The following is a 24,264-nucleotide window of genomic DNA, read 5'->3' on the forward strand; positions in this document are numbered from 1 at the left end:
GTGTGTGTGTGTGTGTGTGTGTGTGTGTGTGTGTGTGTGTGTGTGTGTGTTTGTAGCAATCATCTCCCAAAGAAGTTTTTTTTCAAGAGAGGATTGTCATCAAAAGGCTCCCAAATCATGTATGCAAATAACAAATAAGAGAGGTTGGCTTCTTTAGCCAAGAACAAGCCAGCAGCCTTTCAAACTAACCTTGTAAGTGTTAAGGTGTTCTTCAAATTAATTAGATATAGGAGCTGTTTATATGAAACCATGAAATGCCTGTCTCCACTGACATTTTACTGGTAGGCACTGAATGTGTCTACAACCCAAAAATCCATCCACATGCATTCTAAGAACACTCTTTAAAATCAAGAATGTCTACCCTGTTGTTTTCAAGAGCAGTTAGCCAGATGGAGATATACCAAATACCACTGTCTTTTTAGTCCAATAGATATTGTGAGTGATTATTCTTTTACCTGAATAGGAGCTGGCCTGAGAGCAAAGAGCTCATTTCGAGCACCCTTTGTGTACCCATTCATATTTACAAGGATATGAATTCCATCTTGGTGGATGCGGTCAGCTGCTTTTCCATTACACGGTATCTATGGAATAGACAGTAAGAACTTGTAGAACCTTAGATTAATTCCATTTGTTTTAATGACATTAAACAGAATTCAGAGACCGAGATGGGAAAGTTGGGTACAGTGGCTCACTCTTGTAATCCCAGCACTTGGGAGGTAGAAGAAGATCAGGAGTAAAATACCAGCCTCAGGTACATGAGACCCTGTCTCAAACAAGCAAACAATAAAAAGGAGATGAGAAACACATCAATGAACTAAGTTAATGGAGACAACATAGGGTTTAACACCACTAAAATAACATCAAAGCATTACAGAAATAGAAAATAAAGGAAACAGAGTTTCCTTCTAAATTGAATGGATTAGTAACAGAGTTCAGAAGGAGCCAGTATTTGAAATGTGCCTTCAAAGATGAACAGGCCAAGCACATTGTTACAAGCCTGGAAGCTCTAAGCATTCAGGAAACTTGAGGCAAAATCAGGGATTTGCAACAAGCCAGAGCTAAATACTTAGACTCTGTCAAAAGAAAGAAAGCAAGATCACATAACAAAAAAAAAAAAAAAAAAAAAAAAAGACCAGAAGCTTGACATAATATAATCTCAATGGAAAATGTTATAAACAGAGGACTAGAGATGACTCTGTGAGTACAAGGGCCAGCTATGCTAGCAAGAGGACCTGAGTTTAGATTCCACCATCCATATCAAAAGCTAAGTGTGGCCACACATGTGCCCCTGTAACCTTAGGTCTGTGGAGGTTGGAGATAGGAGGATGAAGGATTTGCCAGCTCCAGCCAAAATAAGGCCCAAGAGTGTAAGAGCAAGGTCTCCACAGTTAGCTGGGCATGGTGGCACACACCTTTAATTCCACAATTTAGGAAGCAGAGGCAGGTAGATCTCTGTGAACTAGAAATCAGCCTTACCAGTCCACAGAGGAAGACAATGAAGCCAGTCCTTATAAGACCTGATAGACTAGGGTCAGATGGAAGGGGAGGAGGACCTCTCCTATTATTGGACTGGGGGAGGGGCAAAGGAGAAGAAGAGGGAAAGAGAGTGGGATTGAGAGGAATACAAAGTGAATAAACTCTAATTAATAAAATTTAAATTTAAATTAAAAAAAAAGATTGGTCTACACAGTGAGTTGTATTCCAGAACAGCCATGGCTATGTAGAGATACCCCGTCTCAAATAAACAAAAAACCCCAAAGATATCCAAAGTCCTACTCTGATCGTTATATGAACCTGCATGTGTACCCGCATGTGCATGTGTCACATATACCACATTCACATATACGTATGTACCATATGACGAAAATAGAAAAAAAAACTAGGGTGACATGTGCCTATATTCCTAGCACCTGAAGACCAGATTGACTACCTAGTCAATCTATCATAAAACAAAAACAAAAACAAAAACAAACAAACAAAAAAAAACAAAAAGGTAGCTGGGCGTAGTGGTACACACCTGTAATCCTAGCACTCAGGAGGCAGAGGCAGGCAGATCTCTGTGAGTTTGAAGCCAGCCTGTCTACAAAGAGAGTTCAGGACAGCCAAGGTTACACAGAGAAACCCTGTCATGGAAAAACAAAAACAAAAACAAACAAGCAAACAATGGGTGGCAGGCTTAGAGATGACTTGGTGGTCAGTAGCACTTGTTGTTCTTGCAGGACTATATGTAGAACTCAGCACTTGGTGGTTAATAACCATCTGTAACTCCAGTTCCAGCGAATTCAACTCCTTCTGACATCCAAAGCACCAAGCACATACATGATGTACACACGATTTACTAAACACATGCATTTAACACTCATACAAATAAATCAATCAAAAAAATTTAAGGCAGGGAGGAAGCATGGTGGTACATGCCTTCAGGATGAGCACTTGGAAGGCAGAAGGAGGTAAATGTCTATGTATGAGGCCAGCCTTGTCTACACAGAGTTCTAAGGCAACCATGGAATGGACACATGGTGAGCCTATAAATAAACAAAGATGAAACCATCTAGGGTGCTTCACATCTGTAATTCTGGCACTAAAAAGGCTGAGATCAAGGCTAGTGAGGCTACACTGGAGTTCACAGGCAGTTCTGGTTACATGGTTGAGGTTCTGCCTCAAAAAAAAAAAAAAAATCAAAGCTGGAAATGTAGCTCAGTTGGCAGAATGTTGGCCAAGTATGCACAAAGCCCTGGATTTAATGACCAGAATTGCATAAACTGCTCATGATTAAGGCCAGCCTGGGCCACTTTAAACACTGTCTCAAAAATAAAACCCAGAAAACCAGGCATATTTTTAAAGTAGTGACTATACTATAAAAGATACTAGTGTATAAACCTTATTAAATAACATGATTCTCACCAAAACTTCAATTACTTACTCAATTATTTATTTGTTATTGATTAGTTATTTTAAACAGAGTATTCCTATGTAGCTCTGGCTGGCATAGAACTGCTAAGCAGACCAGGCTGGCCTCAAACTCCCAGAGATCTGCCTAGTAGGACAAAAACTATGTGCCACTGTGCTTAGCCTTAAGTATTTTTGAGACAGGGTCTCTAGCTCAGGCAGAGCTTGAACTCTATGTAGCCAAGGATGACCTTCAACCCTGATCCTACTGTCTCTGCCTCCACCTCCAAAATTCTGAGATTATAGGTGTGAGGCACGGCACACAGTTTGTGCAGTGCTAGGAATCAGACCCAGGGTTTTGTGTATAATAGGGAAGCACTATACCAACTGAATTATGTCCTCAATCCAATGATTTATATTTATACATGTGTATTTACATGCAAATATACACATATTTATGTGTATTCATGTCTAAATGTATATTTATTTAATAGTAACCCATATGACTAATAGAACCTACAGGAAAATTCTATATATTTAGCAAATTTAATTCTCCCATAGGTTTCAACTTTAATTCATCATAAAATTTATAGAGAAAAGAATAGAGCCAAATACAGAAATAAAGACAACCAACCAGGTTGGGCACAGTGGCACACGTCTGTAATCCCAGCACTTAAAGGAGGCAGAGGAAGGCAGAGACTAATGTGAGTTCCAGGCCGGCCTGGTCTACAAAGTTAAGTCCAGGACAGCCAAGGCTACAGAGAATCCCTGTATCTAAAAACAAAACAAACAAACAAACAAACAAACAAACAAAAAAAAAACTAAAAGACACCAACCAGTAGTGCCATATGTCCACAATCTTAGACCTTAGAGAAGGTTAAATCAGGATTACCACAAGTTCAAAGCCAACCTGGTCTACATAGCTATGTACTGTCTCAACACTCCCTTGGGACTCCTGCAAAAGAATTACACACACACACACACACACGCAAACTCAGAAATAACACACACATGAAAACTCAGAAACAGATAAGTGGCTGCTGCTGCTGCTGCTTCTGCTTCTTTAATGAGATGGGACCTCACATAGCCTAGACTATCCTTAAACTAGCTGGTTAGCTAAGGCTGCTTTAAAAAAAAACAAGATGTATGTTCTTTAAACTATTTACCCTTCTTTTCTTCGTTTAGCATGTATTAAAAGTGTCCTCTGCCTCGAGTGCAAGCTCACTGTTTAGAATAGTTATACGGCAAACACAGTTATATATTTCTATTTTATGTGCTACTTCATCAAATGTCATGCCACTTATAAGTGTAAATGACCAAAGAAATAAGAACAAACTGCCCATATACAGTAGGTCCTCCTGTTTAATACCCATCATAAAAAACTACAAACTATCTTACACATGAGGCCCTTGGTTCAACTCCTCATACAAATAAACCCACTTTGTATCAATAGTTTTTTGTTTTCAAATTTGCTTGAAAATTTAAAACTAGAGAATTTAAGGTACTTGCTCATTTGCTGAACCTGAATTTGCTCCCAGGACCCATGTAACCACCTGTAACTCCAAGCCTTGGAGACCAGACACTCTCTTCTGACCTCCTAGGGCACCTGCCCTTATACATGCACATATGCATACACAAACACATACATATCATTAAATACACTTTTTTTTAAATGAAAAGGATCAGAGTTTTACATACCTGAGAAAGATCAATGAAATGATTTGCCTCTGCCATCACCTTCACTCGGAAGTTTGTACCATCATCTGGGCTCAAGGCATAGCAGAATACCTGAAAGGCAGGGCAGGGGTGGGGGTGGGGTGTACTTAATAACCTGACTCCAACTTCTCAAAAGACAGTGACCTTAACATTCAAAATGACAGAGGAAAGCTGCCAAAAACTATTCTTACCTCAAATTTATCAGGATTGTGCATTCCTGGAATAGACTGCATGAGGTGCGAAGTAGGGTGATTTCCAAAGTCAGAACTTACATATCCTACACGCAATCGTCCATCACTGAGCTTCAAGTCTTTTGGATGTTCATATGGTGGTTTATGAAGGACATTAATCTACCAACAGAATGCAATGCTCATTAGTAAATTCAAGTCATGTAAATTTTTACCAAAAAAAAACAAAACAAAAAAAAACTCAAAACAGAGATTGGTGATGAAGCTCAATGGGTAGTATGCTTTGCTAGCACATATAAAACCTGAAGGGTTCTGTCCCCAGAACTACAGAAAAACTAGGCATGATGGTGCCCTTCTTTAATCTCAATCCTCAGGAAGACAAGGCATATGGATCTGTAAGTTTGAGGCCAGCCTGGTCTACACACCAGGTTACTGACCAGCCAGTGTGACAGAGTGAAACAGAACAAACAACAAAAGTAAACGGGCATGTTGATGCACCTCTATGATCCCTGTAACTGGGAGGTGGAAGCATAAAAGAACAAGAGGTTCAAGGTGATGCACAGCTACACCTAGGATACATGAAACATGTTTCAAAACAAAACAAAACAAAAAAAAAAAAAAACCAAGAAATGAAGCTAGAAATCTATGAAAAAAAATTTGGACAGCAAACTTCATTTAATTCATGTGGCCAGTTTGATGCCATCTTTGCAGTTTAGATCAGCAGTTATGTGATGGTTGCACAATGTTCATGATTCATACCTAACCTGTTCACAGACATATAAAACAGCCTACACAATTCTCAAACTTCTAGGAATGAAAAAAAAAATGTGAATAGAGTATGATAAACCAAATGGTATTTTAGGGAATTCTACAGAGAAGTAATTTTGAAAGAAAAAAAAAAAGAAGAAATTTATATCTACCACTCCATTCCCTGGAGCAGATTCCAAACTCAATCAAATCATGTTCTAATTCTCAAAGTTGAATATACAATACCACATGCTCTATTTAAACACCCCATAGGGCTTTTATTTTTGTTGCTGTTGTCTTCAGTTTGCTTTTTAGATTTATTAGGTGGACAGGTTTTGCCTGTGTTTGGTTGAGGCAGGAGCTTGCTATGTAGCCCAGGCTGGCCTCAGTTCACCATCCTCTGACTCTTAAGTGTTGTGATTACAGAAGTACTAAGATTACAGCTTTGGACCACCATGTCTAGCCTAGATTTCCACCTTAAAGGAAAATCTTACCATTAGAAATGAAGGTCTCAGCCAGGTGTAGTGGCACATACTTGTAATCCCAGCACTAGGGGAGACAGAGGCAGACTGATCTCTGTGAGTTTGAGGCCAGCCTGTTTTACAAAGTGAGTCCATGACAGCCAAGGCTACATAGAGAAACCTTCACTCAGAAAAGAACAACAACAAAATATGATAGATAGATAGATAGATAGATAGATAGATAGATAGATAGATAGATATAGATAGACAGATAGACAAACAAACAAATAAATAAATAAATGAAATGGAGGTCTCTATCCTTTGGAGTGAAGAGAGTTCAGCTGACACAGTGAAGAGTGGCTTCTGAGGTAGCTAGGAAAGTTTCATTTCTCAACTTGGGTGAAGATATACATTTGATTTATATAAATGTTTTTATCTGCATTTTAGTTTATAACAAAAAGATTAAAACAAGGATTACCTTATCCAAGCAGAGATTCCCGTGCCTCTCTGCAATAGCCTTCCTGAAGCCATGGGAAAGAGGGTACAGCATACTATGATGAGGATGTACAGAAGGCAGCCTATTCTTCTCTAGCTGCTCAGCTACAATACTAACCAATTTCTTCATTCGCTCATCATAGTCTGTCCAATCACAGACAATCTAGAAGAAGCAAAAAAAATTTATCATCCAGAAAACTTACCTAAGGATTTTTTTTTACAAATAATATTTGAGCTCCTAAAATAGTATTAGATAACCTACTAAAAACATGGTCTTGCGGCTGGCTCAGTAATTAAAGGCCCTGTCAATGCCTGCTACCCATGACTCCTGAAAGCTGCTCTCCACTTAAACAAACAAAAACTGTCTCCAGCCAGGCTTGGATTATTATGGCATACAATAATACAGAAAGAAAATCATTGAAATCAAAGAAAATCACTGAAATTCTTTACCTGTAGGCAATGAGCTAAGTTACAGTATGCATCAGGAAAGTCGGGCTTAAGTTTCAGAGCTGTGCGGTAAGAAGCTATTGCTTCTGGGATATTCCCTGAATCCTGGAAAGAAAAAAAAAATCTTATAAGGAATTTCCTACAATGAAACTAAAATGTTAAAGTGGCCATGTTAGAATAAAGAGCAGTACCTTATGAATGGAAGCCAGATTGCTGTGTGCATCTGCAAAAGCAGGATTAATCTGAATGGCACGAGTGTAACACTGCAAGGCTCCCTGAACATCCTGCATCTCCTTTAGAGTGTTTCCCATATTAGAATAAGCATCAGCAAACGTAGGACTGATTCTGAAGAACACAAAAGTTTCATTATCTTATGTAAAATCTTTGTTGTTACTAAACCATTTGTGGATTTTGGCATGTTGTTTGGTGGTATAGTGCTTGCCTACCAAGCATGAGGCCTAGCTTGAATCCCCACCACCAGAAGGATGAGGCATCATTTTAGTAACTGTCAAATGCCAAACTTTTAATTATTAAATTATTATTATTAAATAAGAAATTATTAGATAATAATAGTACATTGTTTACTAGGTGGGGATCAGCAGTTAAAAGCTCTCACTGCTCCCAGCATCAATATCCAGCTGTACCCCTAGAGCACCCTCTTATCAATTTTGAAGGCATTTTATACACATATACACATAATTCAACATAAAATAAATCTTTTTTGTTTTGTTTTGTTTTGTTTCTGGAGACAGGGTTTCTTTGTGTACCCTTCACTGTCCTGGACTCACTTTACAGACCAGGCTGGCTCTCGAACTCAGAGATCCACGTGCCTCTGCCTCCCTGAGTGCTAGGATTACAGGTGTGCACAACTGCACCAGGCTTAAAATAATAATGACAATAATAAGCTGAATGTAGTGGATCATGCCTTTGATACTAGCATTTGGAAGGCAGAGGCAAGCAGATCTCTGTGAGTTCAAAGCCAGCCTGGTCTACAGAGCTAGGACAGCCCAAGGCTGTACAGAGAAATCCCACCTCGAAAACAAAACTATTTCAAGAGGCCAGTGAGATGGCTCAAGGCTATACAGAGAAATTCTCTCCAAAAGGAAGAAGAAAAAAAAAAGTCAAGACTATTTTTAAAAGTCCAGTGAGATAGCCCAAGGTAATACAGATAAAAACAGTCTCAAAAGATAACAGGCCAAGGAGATGACCGAAGGCTATATAGAGAAACCAGTCTCAAAAAAACAAAACAAAAGGTAGTATTTTTAAAAGGCCAGTGAGATGGCTCAGCAGATAAAGGCACCTGACAAAAAGAGTTCAATCCCCAGGACTTAGATAAAGAGATAGAGCAACTCTGATAAGTTGTCTTCTGACCTCCACATGGCAACTGTAGTATTTGCCCACATTCCCTCCACGCACACAAAATAAATAAAATATAATTCTTAACAATTTAAGCAGGATATTATATAAGCCTTTAACCCCAGTATTTGGGAGGCAAAAAACAGGAGTATCTCTGTGAGTTCTAGGCTAGCCTCTTTAACATGAGTTCCAGAACAGTCACGGCTACATCGAGAGACTCTTTGTCTTGAAAAAATAAAAACTAAATAAAAACTAAAAATAAGTAAATGAATAAACAAATAACAAGGGGGCTGGAGAGGTGGCTCAACAATTAAGAGCACTGGCTGCTCTTCCAGAGGAAGTGAGTTTGGTTCCTAGAACCCAAATCAGGCAGCTCACAACTGTCTTTAACTTCAGCTACAGGAGATCTGGTGCCCTCTTCTGGCCTCTCTAGGATCTACATGCACTACATATACCCTATACAGATGAATAATTTAAAATGATTTGTTTTGTTTTTGTTTTTGAGACAGGGTTTCTCTGTGTAGTCTTGGTTGTTCTGGACTCACTATGTAGACCAGGCTGGCCTTGAACTCACAGAAATCTGCCTGCCTCTGCCTCCCCAAGCGCTGGGATTACAGGCTTAGGCCACCTCATCTGGCACTTTAAAATGATTTTTAAGTTTAAAATAAAAAAGCCAGGCGTGGAGACACATGCCTTTAAACTCAGCACCTGGAAGGCAGAAGCAGGTAGATTTCTATAAGTTCAAGGCCAACCTGATGTACATACAGTTCCAGAACAGCCAGAGCTACATAATGAAACCCTGCAATCAATCAACGAGTAAGTAAATAAAAGTTTAAAAAATAGAAATGTATATACATATAAATATGTATACATGTATGCATGTCACAGCAATTAATGGGGAAAGAGGCCATGAATTTGACAGCAAGGAGTGGCATATGGGAGGGTTTTGGACGAAAGGGAAGGGGGAAATCATGTAACTATATTATAATCTCAAATTTTTTTTAAAAAATTAAAATAAAATAAAATAAATGAAAACAGAAAGAAGAAGTTTCTTACCGTATGGCTTCCTTGTAATGCATCAGTGCTTCCTGCAGCTTGCCCTGCTGTTGCAGAACACTTGCTAAATTGGAATGTGCAGCAGCAAACTCTGGGAAGACCTACAGAGTCACAATCAGAGCTAACATTAAATAGCAGAAAGAGTCTCCCAGTTACCTCCCACAACTCTTGACAACTTTGCAACATACTTCAACTTCTCTCCACCTTTTCCAAGTTTACTCATTCTTCAGGTCTAGTGGCTCTAATTCTACGGCTTCCTCCACTTTATACACAAAGGTGCGGTACGCCTCTCTTCCTGTTATTCATGCTGATTAATGCAGCTTCTTTACTAAATTCCTACCTCACCTACTAATCATTAGACACTGTCCTGAGTTGTTCACTGTACTAGCTTTACTTAGCTTTCTAGTCTTTGTATACATCTCACATATGCGTAAAGTAATGAACTCAATGTAGGGGTGACTGGCATGGCATAGGACCTTACATATATAATGAATGAACCTCTTTAAGAGGTAGAAGACAGCAGCAAAATGGTAGCATACACCTTTAATTCCAGCATGTGGGAGGCAGAAGCAGGTGTGTCTCTGTGATTGAGGCCGGCCTGGTCTACAAAGTGAGTTCCAAGGCAGCCAGTTCTACACAGAGAAACCCTGTTTCAGAAAAAAAAAAAAATGCTTTCTACTGTCACACAGGCTTAGGCTAGACACGCAGATAAAACATACTTCCAATGCTTTGCGATATAGGCGGACTGCCTCTTCAATGTTGCCCTGTTCCCGTTTGATATTGGCGAGGTTATTCAAAGAGTCTGCATGAGTAGGACATAGACGAAGAGCTGTGTTATAACAATCTTCTGCTTCAGCAACCTGGAATATAAAACAAACCATTCAAAAACTACACAGAAATCAGAGAGACCACTGCTTTTCCAGCAATTTAAGTAACTGTATCATTGAACCTAACTGCTGGTAAAAATGGATACTTCTCATTATCCTCCTTCCCACTAACCAAAACTCCAAAATAAGCCAATATAACCAGCTCAATACTTAATAGGTACAAGAAAGACTTTTCTATCACACAACAAAGAAGTAAAAAGAAACTGAAATTCCTTACACTGCCCTTCTCTTTGAGAGCATTTGCTAGGTTACAGTAAGCATCGGGGAAATGTGGCTGCAGTTCTATAGCTCGTCTGTAGGTATCGATGGCCAGGTCTATTAGGCCTTGCTCATAGTACACACAAGCCAGGTTGCCATGTACCACCGCATGATTGGGGCTCAAACTTAAGGCACGAAGATAAGCTGCCACAGCTCTGTGAGAAAAACAAAAACATATAAACATATATACACAAAATGCAACTAATATAAATATATTATTATTAGTGTGTATCAGGTTGGTATAGACCACAGTACATATGTGGAATTTAGAAGACAACTTTGTGAAGTTGGTTCTCTCCCTCATTGTGGGTTCCAGGGATCAAACTCAGGTCATTAGGCTTACACTTTTACCCACTGAGCCATCTTGTCCCCTCCCTGCCCCCCACAGAGTCCAACTAACTTTAATCTTTATTACAATTAACTCCAGACACACTATATTAAAAATGTCAATTAATTTTAATGAATGACAATTAACTTATACTTTGTGTACCAAAATCTCATTTTTTTATAAAATGTATTTTTTTGTGTAGTGTTAAGAACGGAACTTAGGGCCCCATGCATGTTAAAGAAGGGCTCTACCACTGAACAAACTCCATGGCTCTGCATTTTTATTTTGTTTTGTTTTGTTTGAGAAAATATTTTTACTCTGCAGCTTAGGCTGGCCTTATCAACTATGAGCCTTCTTACTTGGCCTCTCAAGTATAGGTATTACAAGTGTAAGGAATTATACACAGGTCCCTGCTATATTTTTTGAGATTGGCTCTTGCTCTATAGACCAGCCTTGGCCTTGAACACACAACAATCCTTCTGCTTCAGCCTCCCAAATTTTCACAGGAAAACACTTACGTATTCCCACTAAAGAAAGACTTTCCTCTGACAACAAAAAAGTTTTCAGTCAAGGACTGGATAGATGGCTCAGCGAATAGCACTGGTTGCTCTTCTAGAGGACTCTGGTTTTAAACCTAGAACCCACTCAGTAACTCCAGTTCTAGAGGATCTGATGCCCACTTCTGACTTCCCAACATGGTTCACAGACATACATAAAGGCAAAACCCATGCACATAAAATAAAATATTCAAGGGGATGGGGAGATGATCGGTGGCTAAGAATGCTTATTATGTAACTATAGGAACCTGAGTTTAGATCTCTGCACCAACCTAACAAGCTAGGTATGGTCATGTACAAGCATATAACCTCAGCACTGGAGAAAGGGTGCTGTAACTGGAGCTCACTGAGGCTTATTGACTGCCAACCGAGCCAAATATGTGAGCCCCAAGAAACTGCCTCAAAGAACTAAAGTGGGGAATGACAAGATAGGGATGGAAACTCAATGTCCTCTTCTAGATCCCCATGTGCCATTCACCTGAACACATGTGTGCATACAACCATACATATGCAAATGCACACAAAATTAGAAAAGCAGATTAGATTTTTCTGTTGTTGTTGTGAAAAACACCAGGGCTGACACCCTCCAAAGTCACCAGGAACTAAGCCATAGGTCATCAATTCCAGAAACAAGGCCATAAAATCCCCTACCCAGAGAACAACATGAGGATAACCACAAGAATGGGAGGGTATCTTATCTCAGGGTAGGGCATCTGTGCTGGGCAGCCCACTGACCTAACATTCCTGAGGTCTATAGATAGCTCACTCAATGTTAGTTATGTTAGTTAGCCAATCTCTCTGTAACACCCTTGCTCTTGCTGAATGCCATCCAATTGTGTAACTGCTAAGCTGGGAATTCCAGGTTCTTGCTCAAACCCCAAATGAAAACCCTGCCATGTAGCTGCTTGGACCTCTTCTCTCTGATCCACAGTGTTGGTGATGGTGGAGAGACTGAGCTTAAGCCTGAATAAAGCTCTTTGCTCTTGCATACTCGGTCCGGCTCCTGAAGGTTTTTGGGAACCTTAAGATCTGGACATAACATTTGTTGTTGGTTTTGGTTTTGATTTTGTTTGTTTCTTTGTTTGTTTTGAAACAAGGTTTCTCTATGTAGCCTTGTCTTGGACTTGTTTTGTAGACCAGGCCGGCCTCAAACTCACAGAAATCCACCTGCCTATGCCTCCCAGAATGCTGGGATTACAGGCATGCACCACCATACTCAGCCTAACATTTAATTCATAATTGTTAAGAAACGAGATTTTACTTTCTTGTCCATTTGGGTTTTTAGGCTCCCAGACACAAGGGATTCTTTGGTCTGGGCTTCCCGAGTATCTAAGACTAGGGAGGCATAGCAGTGTCCTTTGTACCTGGCTCAAGGACTTTTCTTTTTAGATTTTTTCCCTAGCCACACCCAGCTAGAAATGCAGTTTTTTTTAAACAAACAACAAAAACTTAAAAGTCAAGTTTTAACTTGATCTTTCTGACTCAGATCAAAGGAACAATTTAGTCCAAAAGGTACTCATTTCTAACAGTTTTACAATGAAGAAAATTTCAACTGAACTAAGTGGTAGGATAAAAGCATTCTGAAAAACCAAAATGGAAAAGTTATCCAACAACATCTTTAAGCAAAACCTAAGAGCAGACACCATGAGGGAAAACTATACTCTAGAAAAATGTACTTCAGGAAGCTGTTGTCACATTTTAAACCAAACTCTACAAAAACAAGAAAATTAAAAAAGAGAACATTCTCACCTGTCAAAAATGCGTGCCTCTTTCAAGACATTTCCTAAATTGATATAAGCATCCAGAAAATTTGGATCAAGGGTGACAGCCTAAAATTACAAGACAGTTACTTAGATTAACTTCTCATTCTACTTTTATTCTAAAGTCATTTTAGATATCCAATTACATTTTCTAGAATAAAGATGTTTTTAAAAGCATTTCTTGTTTAGTTCCCTCTCATCTATAAGCCTTCATTAACATCAAAGTAACTGGAGGGTGGGACTAGGCTCAGTGACAAAGCACTTGCCCAGCATACTTAAGTAAGGGGTTCCATGTCCTATATCATGAGAAAGGATAAAGCAATAACCTTCTCAAGAACAAAATGGGTCTAATTTAACTGAGCAGAGTATTTATTTTGTTTGTTCTTTGAGACAGGGTCTCACTATGTAGCTCTGGCCACGCTGGCTTCCAATTCACAGAGATTTACCTGCCTCTGCCTCCTAAGTGCTGCCATTAATGGTATGTGCCACCATTGAGAGTATTTCAGTATTCCCTATTTTATTCAGTCATTTTAACTCTTCTAAGAGATACTGGCAGAAACAATCAGTGATCTCTTAATGCAGTATGTTATGTACCTATGTTCCATAAACACAACCTGCAAGTTCTCAGTAAAATATGTAATTAGAGTTATAATATTATGACAGGCACGGCAATATCTATAATCCAAGAAGTTGGGATTCGGAGGCAGACATAAGAGGATGAAGAGTTCAAATTATTCTCTGCTACACAGTGAATTTGAAGGCAGCCTGAGGCTGTATGAAACACTTTTTATGGACAAGCAAATGGAATTCTGGTGCTAGGGATTAGCTGGGTGGTAGAATTCTAGCCTAGTACATCTAAGACCTTAGAAAGATATTCTTCTAGAAAAAGCAAATTTAACTAAAACACTGAAAAGATGAAAGTAAAAAATAATTTCAAGTATTTTAAAGAGTCCTAGAAATACTTCCTCTTTACATAGATAACAAGCCTCTATCAGATAAAGACATGACACATTTGAGGTAAGGTCTAACACTACAGCCAGCCCAGGCTATTCTAGAATTCACTATGTAACCCAGAGTGGTCCAGAACTCAAAACAATCCTCCTGCTTCAGCCTCCCAAGGGCTGAAATTACAAGCATGAACCACACCTGGCCCTTTTATGAAAAAAAATCACAGAAATTTTCAAAAATACACAAAAGCAGAGAAGACAACAAAACCAAGTCTTGGCTCGTCATCTTTAATAATTCATAAATCATATTGGCTTTTATTTAACATGCAGTCCAAACTATTCTCCTTTTTTCCAGATAATTTTGAAGCAAATCTCAAACATCTCATCCCCTTTAAAAATATGGATCCTAGGAAGGCAACAAGAATCCTTTTTCACTCCAACATAATCACACTATCATTATCATACCTTAAAAAAAAAATAAGCTGAGCTGGTGGTACATTCCTTTAATCCCAGCATTTGGGAGGTACTTTTACCCACCGGGCCATCTCATCAGCCCTCTTTTAAACAGCCCTCCTTTAAGACTTTGTTGCTCTTTTGCTATGTGATACAATCTTTCTATACAGCCCAAGTCAGCCTTGAACTCTTAACTTCTCCTGCTGTATGCCCCTGAGTGCTATAATTACTAGCCTGTGCCAACACATACAGATTTTTCTTCATTTTGCTTTTCTTTTTATTCTTCTCAGTCTATTTTGTCAAGTGAAACAAGTTCTCACTATGTTGTCCAAGTTCACTTTGAACTCCTGGGCTCAAGCAGTCAGCAGTTTTGAAATATACAATACATACACATGCAGTCACCATCCAGTATGATAAATAGCTCACTAATTCCACAGTCAACTACAAATGTATAGCCTTTAGCCAATATTTTCCTGCCTCTACATTAACCTCTATTCCCAAAAAAACTTGTTACTCACCTTTCAACTCTTTCTGTGAAAGTGATGCGTGTGAAGGGCATGTGCACACATGTGTTTGATGTAGTAGATATACATGTTTGTGCGTATGTTCACGTATGTGCCAGTGTGTATGTATGTGGATGACATAGGTTGGATCTGCATGCCTTCCTCAATCACCCTCCACCCTATTTTTGAGCCAGAGGCTCTCACCAATTTGGCTAGGCTGGCTGACTGGTCACTGAATTCCAAGGATCCTCCTACCTCTACCTCCTTAGCCTGATACTGAGTTTTTTTAGATTCCACAGCTAAGTGCGATCACATGTTGTATTTGTTCTCCTTGCATTTAAAATAAAGCATGGGCAACAAAAAACAAAACACAAATGCAATCATTTAAAACTACACAGCAAAGAAACAGAGAAATAATTCATGGTGGCTAAAAATACTGCAAACCACACTTCTAAGAAGGGTCTAATAATAATATGTAAGGACCTAAAACAATACAAAATAAGAGAGCAAATAAATTTTAAATTTTAAAAGGGGGCAAAAACTAGTGGTGATATAAATAAAAAAAAATTTCTTTTCTTTTTTCTTAAGATTTATTTACTATGTATACAGTATTCTGCCTACATGCCAGAAGAGAGTACCAGATCTCATTATAGATGGTTGTGAGCCACCATGTGGTTGCTGGAAATTAAACTCAGGACCTTTGGAAAAGCAGCCAGTGCTCTTAACCTCTGAGACACTTCTCCAGCCCATAAAATGACATTTTCAATGACTAACATATACTCTCCGTACAAATCTCAAGATCTACCATATCATATGTCATCTATCAATGTTGCAATTCTGTCAGGGAAACAAAAATATTCCTCAGGCTGGTTAAGCAAATGCCTGTTTTTTCTAGTAAGAACCCTCTATACATATAAACATTTCATAAATATAAATTATTAATGACTAACCTTTTCAAAGTGATGAATTGCCAGCCAAATCTCCCCTTGTGCATTGAAAACACAGCCGAGATTACTCCAAGCTACTGCAAAGTTTGGTTGCGTCTCAATTGCTTTCAAATAACATGCCTTAAGGAGGGTTTAATGAAAGAAGACGAGAGGGGAAAGGAGATAAGGGGAAAGGGGAAAATTTGTAAAGGGAAAACAAAAAAGATTGGGGAGGGGGAAGAAGGTGATATCATTATTTCTTCTCTGACCAGCCAAAAGTGACCCTGCAGCATAGGCTCGCTTGCGCTAAAACTAATGCGCTGCCACAGCTGGCTGCTCCTGCTCCTGCGCCTGCGCCACCAGAACCCAAGTGCAAACCATCATGTTCAGTTCTGGCAACCAAAGAGCAATCTTCATCCTGGGACCCATGTGGAAGGCAGGATGGTGCTAAATACTGATGGTAGTCTTCTCTTATCTGAACACCTATGGACTCTAGAGACTGATGTTCAAGAGAACACATGAAATCTAAGGTCCCCAGCCCACATTTCCCAAAATGTGTTCTGCAAAGTGCTAAGACATCACAGGAAAACCAAAAGCAAAACACCAAAAACAGACAAAAACAAAAACAAACAAAAAAACCCGCCCAGATTTCTTAATTAAATAAAAAAGGAAAATAGAAAACAGGTCTGGTTCTTAAACTGTGTATGGGGGACCAAGCCTATAATCCAAATTCTTGGGAGGGGGAGGCAGGAGGATCATAAATTCAAGCTCATCCTCAACTACAAAGTGAGCTGGAGATGAGACAAGGCAAACAATAACAAAAAGTTTCTTTCCCACAGGACTTCACACCAAGCCTTCAATCTCTCATCACGCATTTTATTAGAAAGCCAAAAAGTTGAAGGGAATGATGCTCATGACAATAATGTTCTTTTTTAAAATCAAAACTAAGCTACTGAGCCATACCAAAAAAATATTTCTGCTAAATCAGTCATTATCATTTAGGCTTTAAGTTTCAGACTCACAACACCCCTCTTTTCTGAGGAGGAAGAAAATAAAACCTCACATGACAGGATTGCACCTAGGTTGAGGTCCCTGTAATGCGAGCGCAAACATCGCTGGCGTCACCTAATACTGCGCAATCGCTGCGAACTGCTGCGCTACGTAGACCACCCCTAGACGCAGCAAACGGCCAACCAGATCCATTAATCTACTAGACAGGCCCGTAGAGAGTATTTGCTTAAGGAGATTACTTGGACTCAAGGTACGTTAAAACCCAATTTTATCCAAAAAGGCTACAGAATAGGGCTGAGTGAGCCAGTCAATCAGATTACTCATCTAGTCAACCGTTCACAGGGGCTCATTTGCACGCAATGCGCATTAACGCTGCGCAGCCTTTGCGCTACTGCAGGGTCACAGCGCATCATCAGAAGAGCAGAATGCTGCAATCCAAACAAAGAAGAAAAAGGAAAAAAAATGAACAACAAGAAGAGTTAGAAGCTTTTACTAGTAAATTATCTAATCATTTAAATATCTTAATTAACTTTTACTTATTTTTGACAGAATTGTGGCTATAGTATAAAACATTCTTTTACATAACTTGCTTGTAAATAAAATTATTTTAAGCTGTTTCTGAAGCCACAAGACAGAAGATTCAGGCATGGAGGCAAATTGTTTTGCTGTGGCAGTTACAAACCCGTTACCATATTTCTCATCATGTGACTTTTCGGTGCGTTCCTTGCTGGAAGAGGAGGAGGAGGTTGTGTGTCTGCCCTAGATCCAGGCCTCGAGCTCCCTTCAGCGAGGCACCTTACGCATGGAATAGGAGGTTTCACCCACCTGAAACCTTCTAAATACAATATCAATGGTGAAAAACCAAAAACAAGAGAGAAAATAAAAACAAGATCATTAGTAAAAGTTCAACAAAGCAATTGAAATTCTTTGGATGTCTATTACATATGGGAATGAGGACAGTCTCAAGTCTGTAACATGGGAAACATGCAGAAGGGAGAGGGTTAATCAGGGCTATTGCATACAGCAGGGAGATTTTGCTGGAAGAAAGGCTCTTTGCTTTCTACAAAGAACTTAATTTTGATTCCATCTACTAGGAATGTATGCTGGCTTGAATCTTCAAATGCACTGATTACAAAAGAAAGACATTGCATTTCACTCAAGAGTATTTTCTGGTTTACTAAGTTCTCACAAAAAAATAAAACAAAAAACAGAATGACATTTTTCAAACTAGGTGTCTCCAGAGCTCTGAAATAAAGAAGTCAGCAACCTAAGGCAGGCGCAACGTCTCAGCCTAAACCGATGTCTAAAGCTGCAGTGAAGTGCAATTCATGTTAGCTGTCCGCTTGGTGGGGTGACAATTGATAGAAGTGTATATTTGTTCTAGAAATCACCAATTGCTTTATCAGCTAAGATTAAAATCAACATAGTTCATCAGCTGGAAACCTACATAAGGTTAATCCACAGTATTGGCAGAATTTATGAGTTATGCACTGAAAGCCAGTGCTTTTTTAACATTAGGTGGTGCTGAAAAGCCTTTTCCCTCCCTGGATGAGCAGTCAAACAGACAGCTACGCTGCGCATACACTCCACGCATTAGCATGCGCGTGGGGCTCAGAGCAACAAGTGGGAGTTTCAGAAGCATTCTGGTTTCTCCCCACTCCTCACCCCTGCAGCGCGGTTGCGTAAGGTGGCTTGTAACAAGACAACTGCATTTATAAATTTAATTGTAAATTATACCAAAAGCTTTAATTAACCCAACCTGGTGTTCAAATTCATTATTTGGAAACACAGAATGCTAAAAGCCACCTTTCCACTTTGGCAAGTTTTCTTTCGATCAGTCCATTTCCCAAACAAACCAGCTTTGTCCTTCTGACTTTTTTTTTTTTTTTTTAAGGAGGTGGGGTGGGGAAGAATAAAAGAAGGAAGTGAGGAAGAAAAAGAAGGTAGACAACTAGGATTAGGGAAAAGAGAGAAAGGAATTTGGGGAGGGAGTGGGGACAAAAGGGGCAGGATGTTCCAATTATTAATTTGCAATATTTTAACAGCCTTTCTTCCACTGTAAAAGGGTGAGGAAGATGAAGGGAGGAAGGTTAAATAAGAATTTTAAATGCCAGTATTACAGGGTAACATTTGGATGAAATTCCTCTCCACTTACAAGCCACAAAGGACTTAGAAGAGCAGCGTTTTCAATGGCACCTGCATCATATAGGCGTCTTGAGCCAAATCACAGGCACTCTGCTTGTCACTAGCAGGCAAGCCTCAGATTTGAAGGAATGTTATTGATTCCTACATAAGATCATGATGGAGCCCATTATTATAAAGATGATCTAGCTCAGCAAAAAGGCTCCACAATCCTTATGGTCTTGCTTTACCCCCAAATTGAGAACAGATATGCCAAAGCCTGATCCTGCTCTAGTCTGAGGCAAGTCATGCTGACAGTTTTCCTCAGTTTTATAGTACTATTTTGTGAAGATAGCTCAATGAGAGTTGAAGACTTGGCAAAAGGTACAGGTTTTCATAACTAATGCTTAAATGTGTTCTAGCAAACACCTACCTTGGCTTCTTCCAAGCGACCCAGGGCTTTGAGCAGGTTCCCCAGGTCACTGCGAACACAGTACAAATCCTAGAAACCCAAGGACAGTATCATTAATTATTCCATTTTCTCATCAAAACTATCCCAACATCATTTCTACAGATCTAGCTCTGTCATTTTATTGTCAATTAAAAGCAGCATTTTGACAAACTTAAGCATATAACTCCTCATCTCCTAATAATTCCCAGAAAATCCAAAAGTAACTTGATGGTGAAAAGCTAACCTGAACTTACGAGACCATACTTACAGAATTTATTTCTCTTGCTTAGTATGAATACTATCTTTAGCTGCACAGATATAAATGTGCTTTGCTATAAACCGCTCCATTCCTGGCTGGGAGATCTGTATATGACACTATTGTCTAACATCCTTTCAAATGCAGTTGGCCTCAATTATATTCAAACACAAGACTGCAAGACCTTTCTAGAGACTCTCTACTCTCCAAATGTAACCCTTTGGAGGAAAAAAATGATTGAATATTTATTCAACTCTTTTATTCAAGGTTATGATGAATCACTCCTGTATCAAGGACCAGAAATTTTCCACAGTGAGGAAAAACAGCACTGCACTTAGCAAGTGATCAACTATCAACAACAAACCTACCCTTTGCCTCTCAGGCTTATTTAGAAACCTTGACTTCATTTCATGCCTAGGCAGAAGGATTACCACTCAACCACACAGCCTCAATCCTGCCACCTGCCACTACATTACTCATTAGTATTAAGTGCCATCAGGGCTGAGTGGGCGAATAATGAAAAGTGGTTGACACTGCTTTTTATTAGCAGCTCAATTGTGTTGCTAGTCCAGTCTGTTCATCCATATGACACACTCAACAGACAGTAAGCTTAAATTTTTATTGCATAGTCTGCTAGTCAGTGGAATTTTTCAGGCAATAACAAGCAGAAATAATGGCAATATGAGGTACGTTTATCATCCTGAACTGTTACATGGGTGAAAGAACCTTAAATTAAATCTTACAAAGTGAAATTTTATCAACTAGTCCAAAGAATTATCATATATTTTGTTCTTCCAGCAACTATGTAATGGGTTCCAGAATTGGTTTGTTTTTACTGATAAAGCTGCTTCTGTACTGTTCATTGTCACCCACTGGATGAACCAAGAAGGCTGCCAATAAGGTAATGGCTAAACTGGGATAATTCCATGATCCACCTGACTTAGTGCTGTCCCTCAAGCAATGACTAATGCTTTGAAAGGCTATAGCTATCTTCTCATGACCTTAAGCACAGGCTGATATTAATCCACAAAGCATCACATATGCCAAGCACAGTAACACACACCTGTAATCCCAGAACTTGGGAAACTGAGGAAAGTGAGGAAAACCATCATGAGTTCAATCAAGCCTGCAGCACCCACTCCAAGTAATATTGTAGTGAGTTTCAGGCCAGCCTATACTACAGGATCAGACTCTGACTTTAAATAGATGAATGAATAACCAACTTAATAAATCAAACAAAAACTCACGGGTACCATTAATCTTATTTTTTTTTGTTTTTTTAAAAATTTATTTATTTAGTATTTATACCGTATTCTGCCAGCATGTACACCTGCAGGCCAGAAGAGGATACCAGAACTCATTATAGATGGTTGTGAGCCACCATGTAGTTGCTGGAAATTTACCTCAGGACCTTTGGAAGAACAGCTAGTGCTCTTAACCTCTGAGCCATCTCTCCAGACCACCATTAATCTTATTACAGACTAATCGACTTCTGTAATTAGTCTAAACATTTTGGAATCCCACTTGCAGTCTGTGAAATACTGACTGCAAATTCTATCATCTTGCTACCTACTTCGTGTAGGTTTCCTCCTTTGAACCAAAAGGGTAACCCTCTGCTTGGCAGGTTATGGCTAAATACCCCTTCCAATCTGCTTACACAAGTTCCTTCTACTACTTCTTACTGGGTGATATGTATCTTTAGACTTTCACCAATCTCTATAGCTGTTCTGAACCATAAAAATCAGAAATACTACAATAAGTAACTAATGACTGTACTTTTAAAAGATTCATTCATTCATTCATTCATTTTCTATACAACATTCTGTCTGCAAGCATGCCGGAAGAGGGCACAAGACCTCAGTATAGATGGTTGTGAGCCACCATGTGGTTGCTGGGAATTGAACTCTGGACCTCTGGAAGAGCAGCGAGTGCTCTTAACCTCTGAGTCACCACTCCAGCTCAAAAGATTTATTCTTTTAGTTATGAATATGGGATGTGCATATCAGTGCAGGTATCCTCAGAGGCTAGAGGTGTTGGTTTCTCCTGCAGCTGGAGTTACAGATGGCTGTGAACCACCTGACATGTGTGCTGGAATAAGAAATTCGCTCCCCTAGAAGAGCAGTATATGCTCTTAACCACTGAGCCATCTCTCTAGTCCCATCTATATATTTTTACCCACTGTTACATAATTTTACCAGCTAGTTTCTATAAACTCATAGATGGATCATATTCTATATTTAGTTGTATCATCTACATTCATCACAGCATAGTACAACAAAAATAGATTTTATGGACTAGCAATGTAAGTCAGTTGGTAGAAAAATTACCTAGTATGCCAAAGACCCTCCAGAACTGTAAAAAGATGATGAGAATGAATATAAATACTGTCCAGAATACATTAAACTAATGAGTCCACTTTAGGAAAAGGCAAAACATGTCCTGTTAAGTAGAACAGAGTGGCTGAGAGTAGAGCTCTAGGGCAGAACATTTCCCTGGTATTCAAGGGTCTGGGTTTTATCCCTAGTATCACAAATACAAATAAAACAACTATCTTCAGCTCGCATGGTGGCACACGTCAATAATCCTAGCACTTGGGAAGTTGGAGCAGGATAATCATGAATTCAAGGTCACTCTCAGCTATATAGTCAGGTCAAGGCCAGCCTATACTATGTGAGAATCTCTCTCAAAAACACCAAAATAGGACTGGACAGATGGGTCAGTGATTAATCGCACATGTTCTCTTCGGGGAACCTGAATTCAATTCTTAGTACCCTTATAAGGCAGCTGTAAATTGTCTATAACTACAGCTCCAGGGTATCTGAAACAGTATACCTTCTTCCAGCCTCCAAGAGCACTAAAGTCATGTGCACGGATACAGCACACACACACACACACACACACACACACACACACCACTATTTTACAAACCAAAACAATAAACACATGAAATCTGAAATCCAAATGCACACACATACACACGAATACTTAATGTCTACAAAATACAAGAATGTTAAAATTCTCCAAAAAAAAAAAGTCCATTCAAAACCCTGTATCAAACTCTGCTTCATCTGTCAAATCAATATAGTATCTGCTAAGAGAATCACTTTGCTTAAACCTGGCTCATTCTGTCCATCGCTAGCTAATATCTTTCATGAAAACCTTGAATTAATAATACATCTAAAACCAAGGAAAATACATTAGACACACTCAACGGAGAGATTTAATCTAGGCCTTCAGAGCAGGGTAGAGACTTAAAGGAATAGGGCATCAAAAAACAAGGAAAAACATTATAAAGGTAAGGAATCAGAAAAAAGATGTTCCTATGTAACAATCCCTCCCTACTATAACAACTGCTTCCCAACTTTCCTTTTAAATTTCCACCTTTAGACCCCTTAACATCCCTCTACATACGTACACATTGAGGAAAATCAGACTGATAAAAACCTACAGTGGTTCTCAACTGCCTCTCAAATTAAATTCAAACTCCACAGCCTCTATTCTTTTGAAATCTTCCAATTGACTCTGCTCTACTGCACTCACTTGTTACTACTTGACTTGCCACTTCAGCCTGCTAAGTCTACTTGCTGTTTACCTTCCTACAGAATGCTTAGGTTCTAAGCACCCTCTCAAACAAATCTTCTGATTAATACTCTCCAGCAATGATCACCCAAGGAGCATACATCTTTTATTCTCCCTTTATGGGTCAGGTCTGTCTCACATGATAACCCCTCTAGAACACATTCCGCAATTCCTCACCAAGCATCATACACAACAATAAGCACTTGACTATTTAAATGCAACCCTTGCCAAACAACCTTACCAGAAGCAGAGTGGAGGGAAATAGAAAAAGGTTTTCTCACCAGGCAGCTGTCTGGGACTCTTTGCAGCAACAAAATCAACAAGACAGTAACACAGACTGGGATGGCAGCAGCTATCAGCACTGTGTATCTCACATCACAACAGAAACATCTCAACAACTTACACAACAGAGCAGCTCAAGCTCATAGCTATCACACAAAGGAGAATTGTATGCATGATTTGTAAAGGAATTGTCGAGTATGAGCAATTCTACTGTGCTAACCAAAGAAAGATCACCAGAAGAAACAGCACCTTAAAATATGACAAGCTAAAGTTTCAGCAAATGGATTATGCCATAGAACATTGCAAAAGTCAGCTCCAAATATAAATATATGCAACAGATCTACTCAAAACTTGTATAACCAAGTCACAGACTAAGTTTTAAATTGTCTTATCTATAAACTTACAAGAGATGCACTGCTGAAAACCACTAAACGAACCTAACGTTTTCATTTTTCACTGCTAAAAAAAAAAAAAAATAACCTGAGTTTCTTTAACTAATTTTCAGACTGCCAACTGCACCTACGATTCTAGCTCATGCTAGAGTAGCAATTCATACATCACAAAGAACACATTGTATGAGGCAGACTCAA

General features: G+C 39.1%; 1 protein-coding gene across 4 annotated transcripts in view; it reads right to left on the reverse strand.

Moving 5' to 3' along the window:
• Nucleotides 1-24,264, reverse strand: part of Ogt (O-linked N-acetylglucosamine (GlcNAc) transferase) — a 44,932-nt gene that overhangs the window by 14,329 nt on the left and 6,339 nt on the right. For all 4 annotated transcript variants that reach the window (XM_055596924.1, XM_055596923.1, XM_055596922.1 and 1 more), the window contains exons 4-15: nucleotides 19,540-19,608; nucleotides 15,999-16,115; nucleotides 13,135-13,214; nucleotides 10,460-10,655; nucleotides 10,075-10,215; nucleotides 9,356-9,456; nucleotides 7,135-7,288; nucleotides 6,947-7,048; nucleotides 6,480-6,659; nucleotides 4,797-4,955; nucleotides 4,588-4,677; nucleotides 456-581 (exon numbers count right to left, since the gene is read on the reverse strand). In XM_055596924.1, coding sequence (XP_055452899.1) covers nucleotides 456-581; nucleotides 4,588-4,677; nucleotides 4,797-4,955; nucleotides 6,480-6,659; nucleotides 6,947-7,048; nucleotides 7,135-7,288; nucleotides 9,356-9,456; nucleotides 10,075-10,215; nucleotides 10,460-10,655; nucleotides 13,135-13,214; nucleotides 15,999-16,115; nucleotides 19,540-19,608 — 1,515 coding nt within the window. The remainder of the gene's footprint in view (nucleotides 1-455; nucleotides 582-4,587; nucleotides 4,678-4,796; nucleotides 4,956-6,479; nucleotides 6,660-6,946; nucleotides 7,049-7,134; nucleotides 7,289-9,355; nucleotides 9,457-10,074; nucleotides 10,216-10,459; nucleotides 10,656-13,134; nucleotides 13,215-15,998; nucleotides 16,116-19,539; nucleotides 19,609-24,264) is intronic.

This window comes from Psammomys obesus, unplaced genomic scaffold (genome assembly GCF_907164565.1).
Source record: "Psammomys obesus unplaced genomic scaffold, mPsaObe1.curated_primary_1811, whole genome shotgun sequence".
Lineage (NCBI taxonomy): Eukaryota > Metazoa > Chordata > Mammalia > Rodentia > Muridae > Psammomys > Psammomys obesus.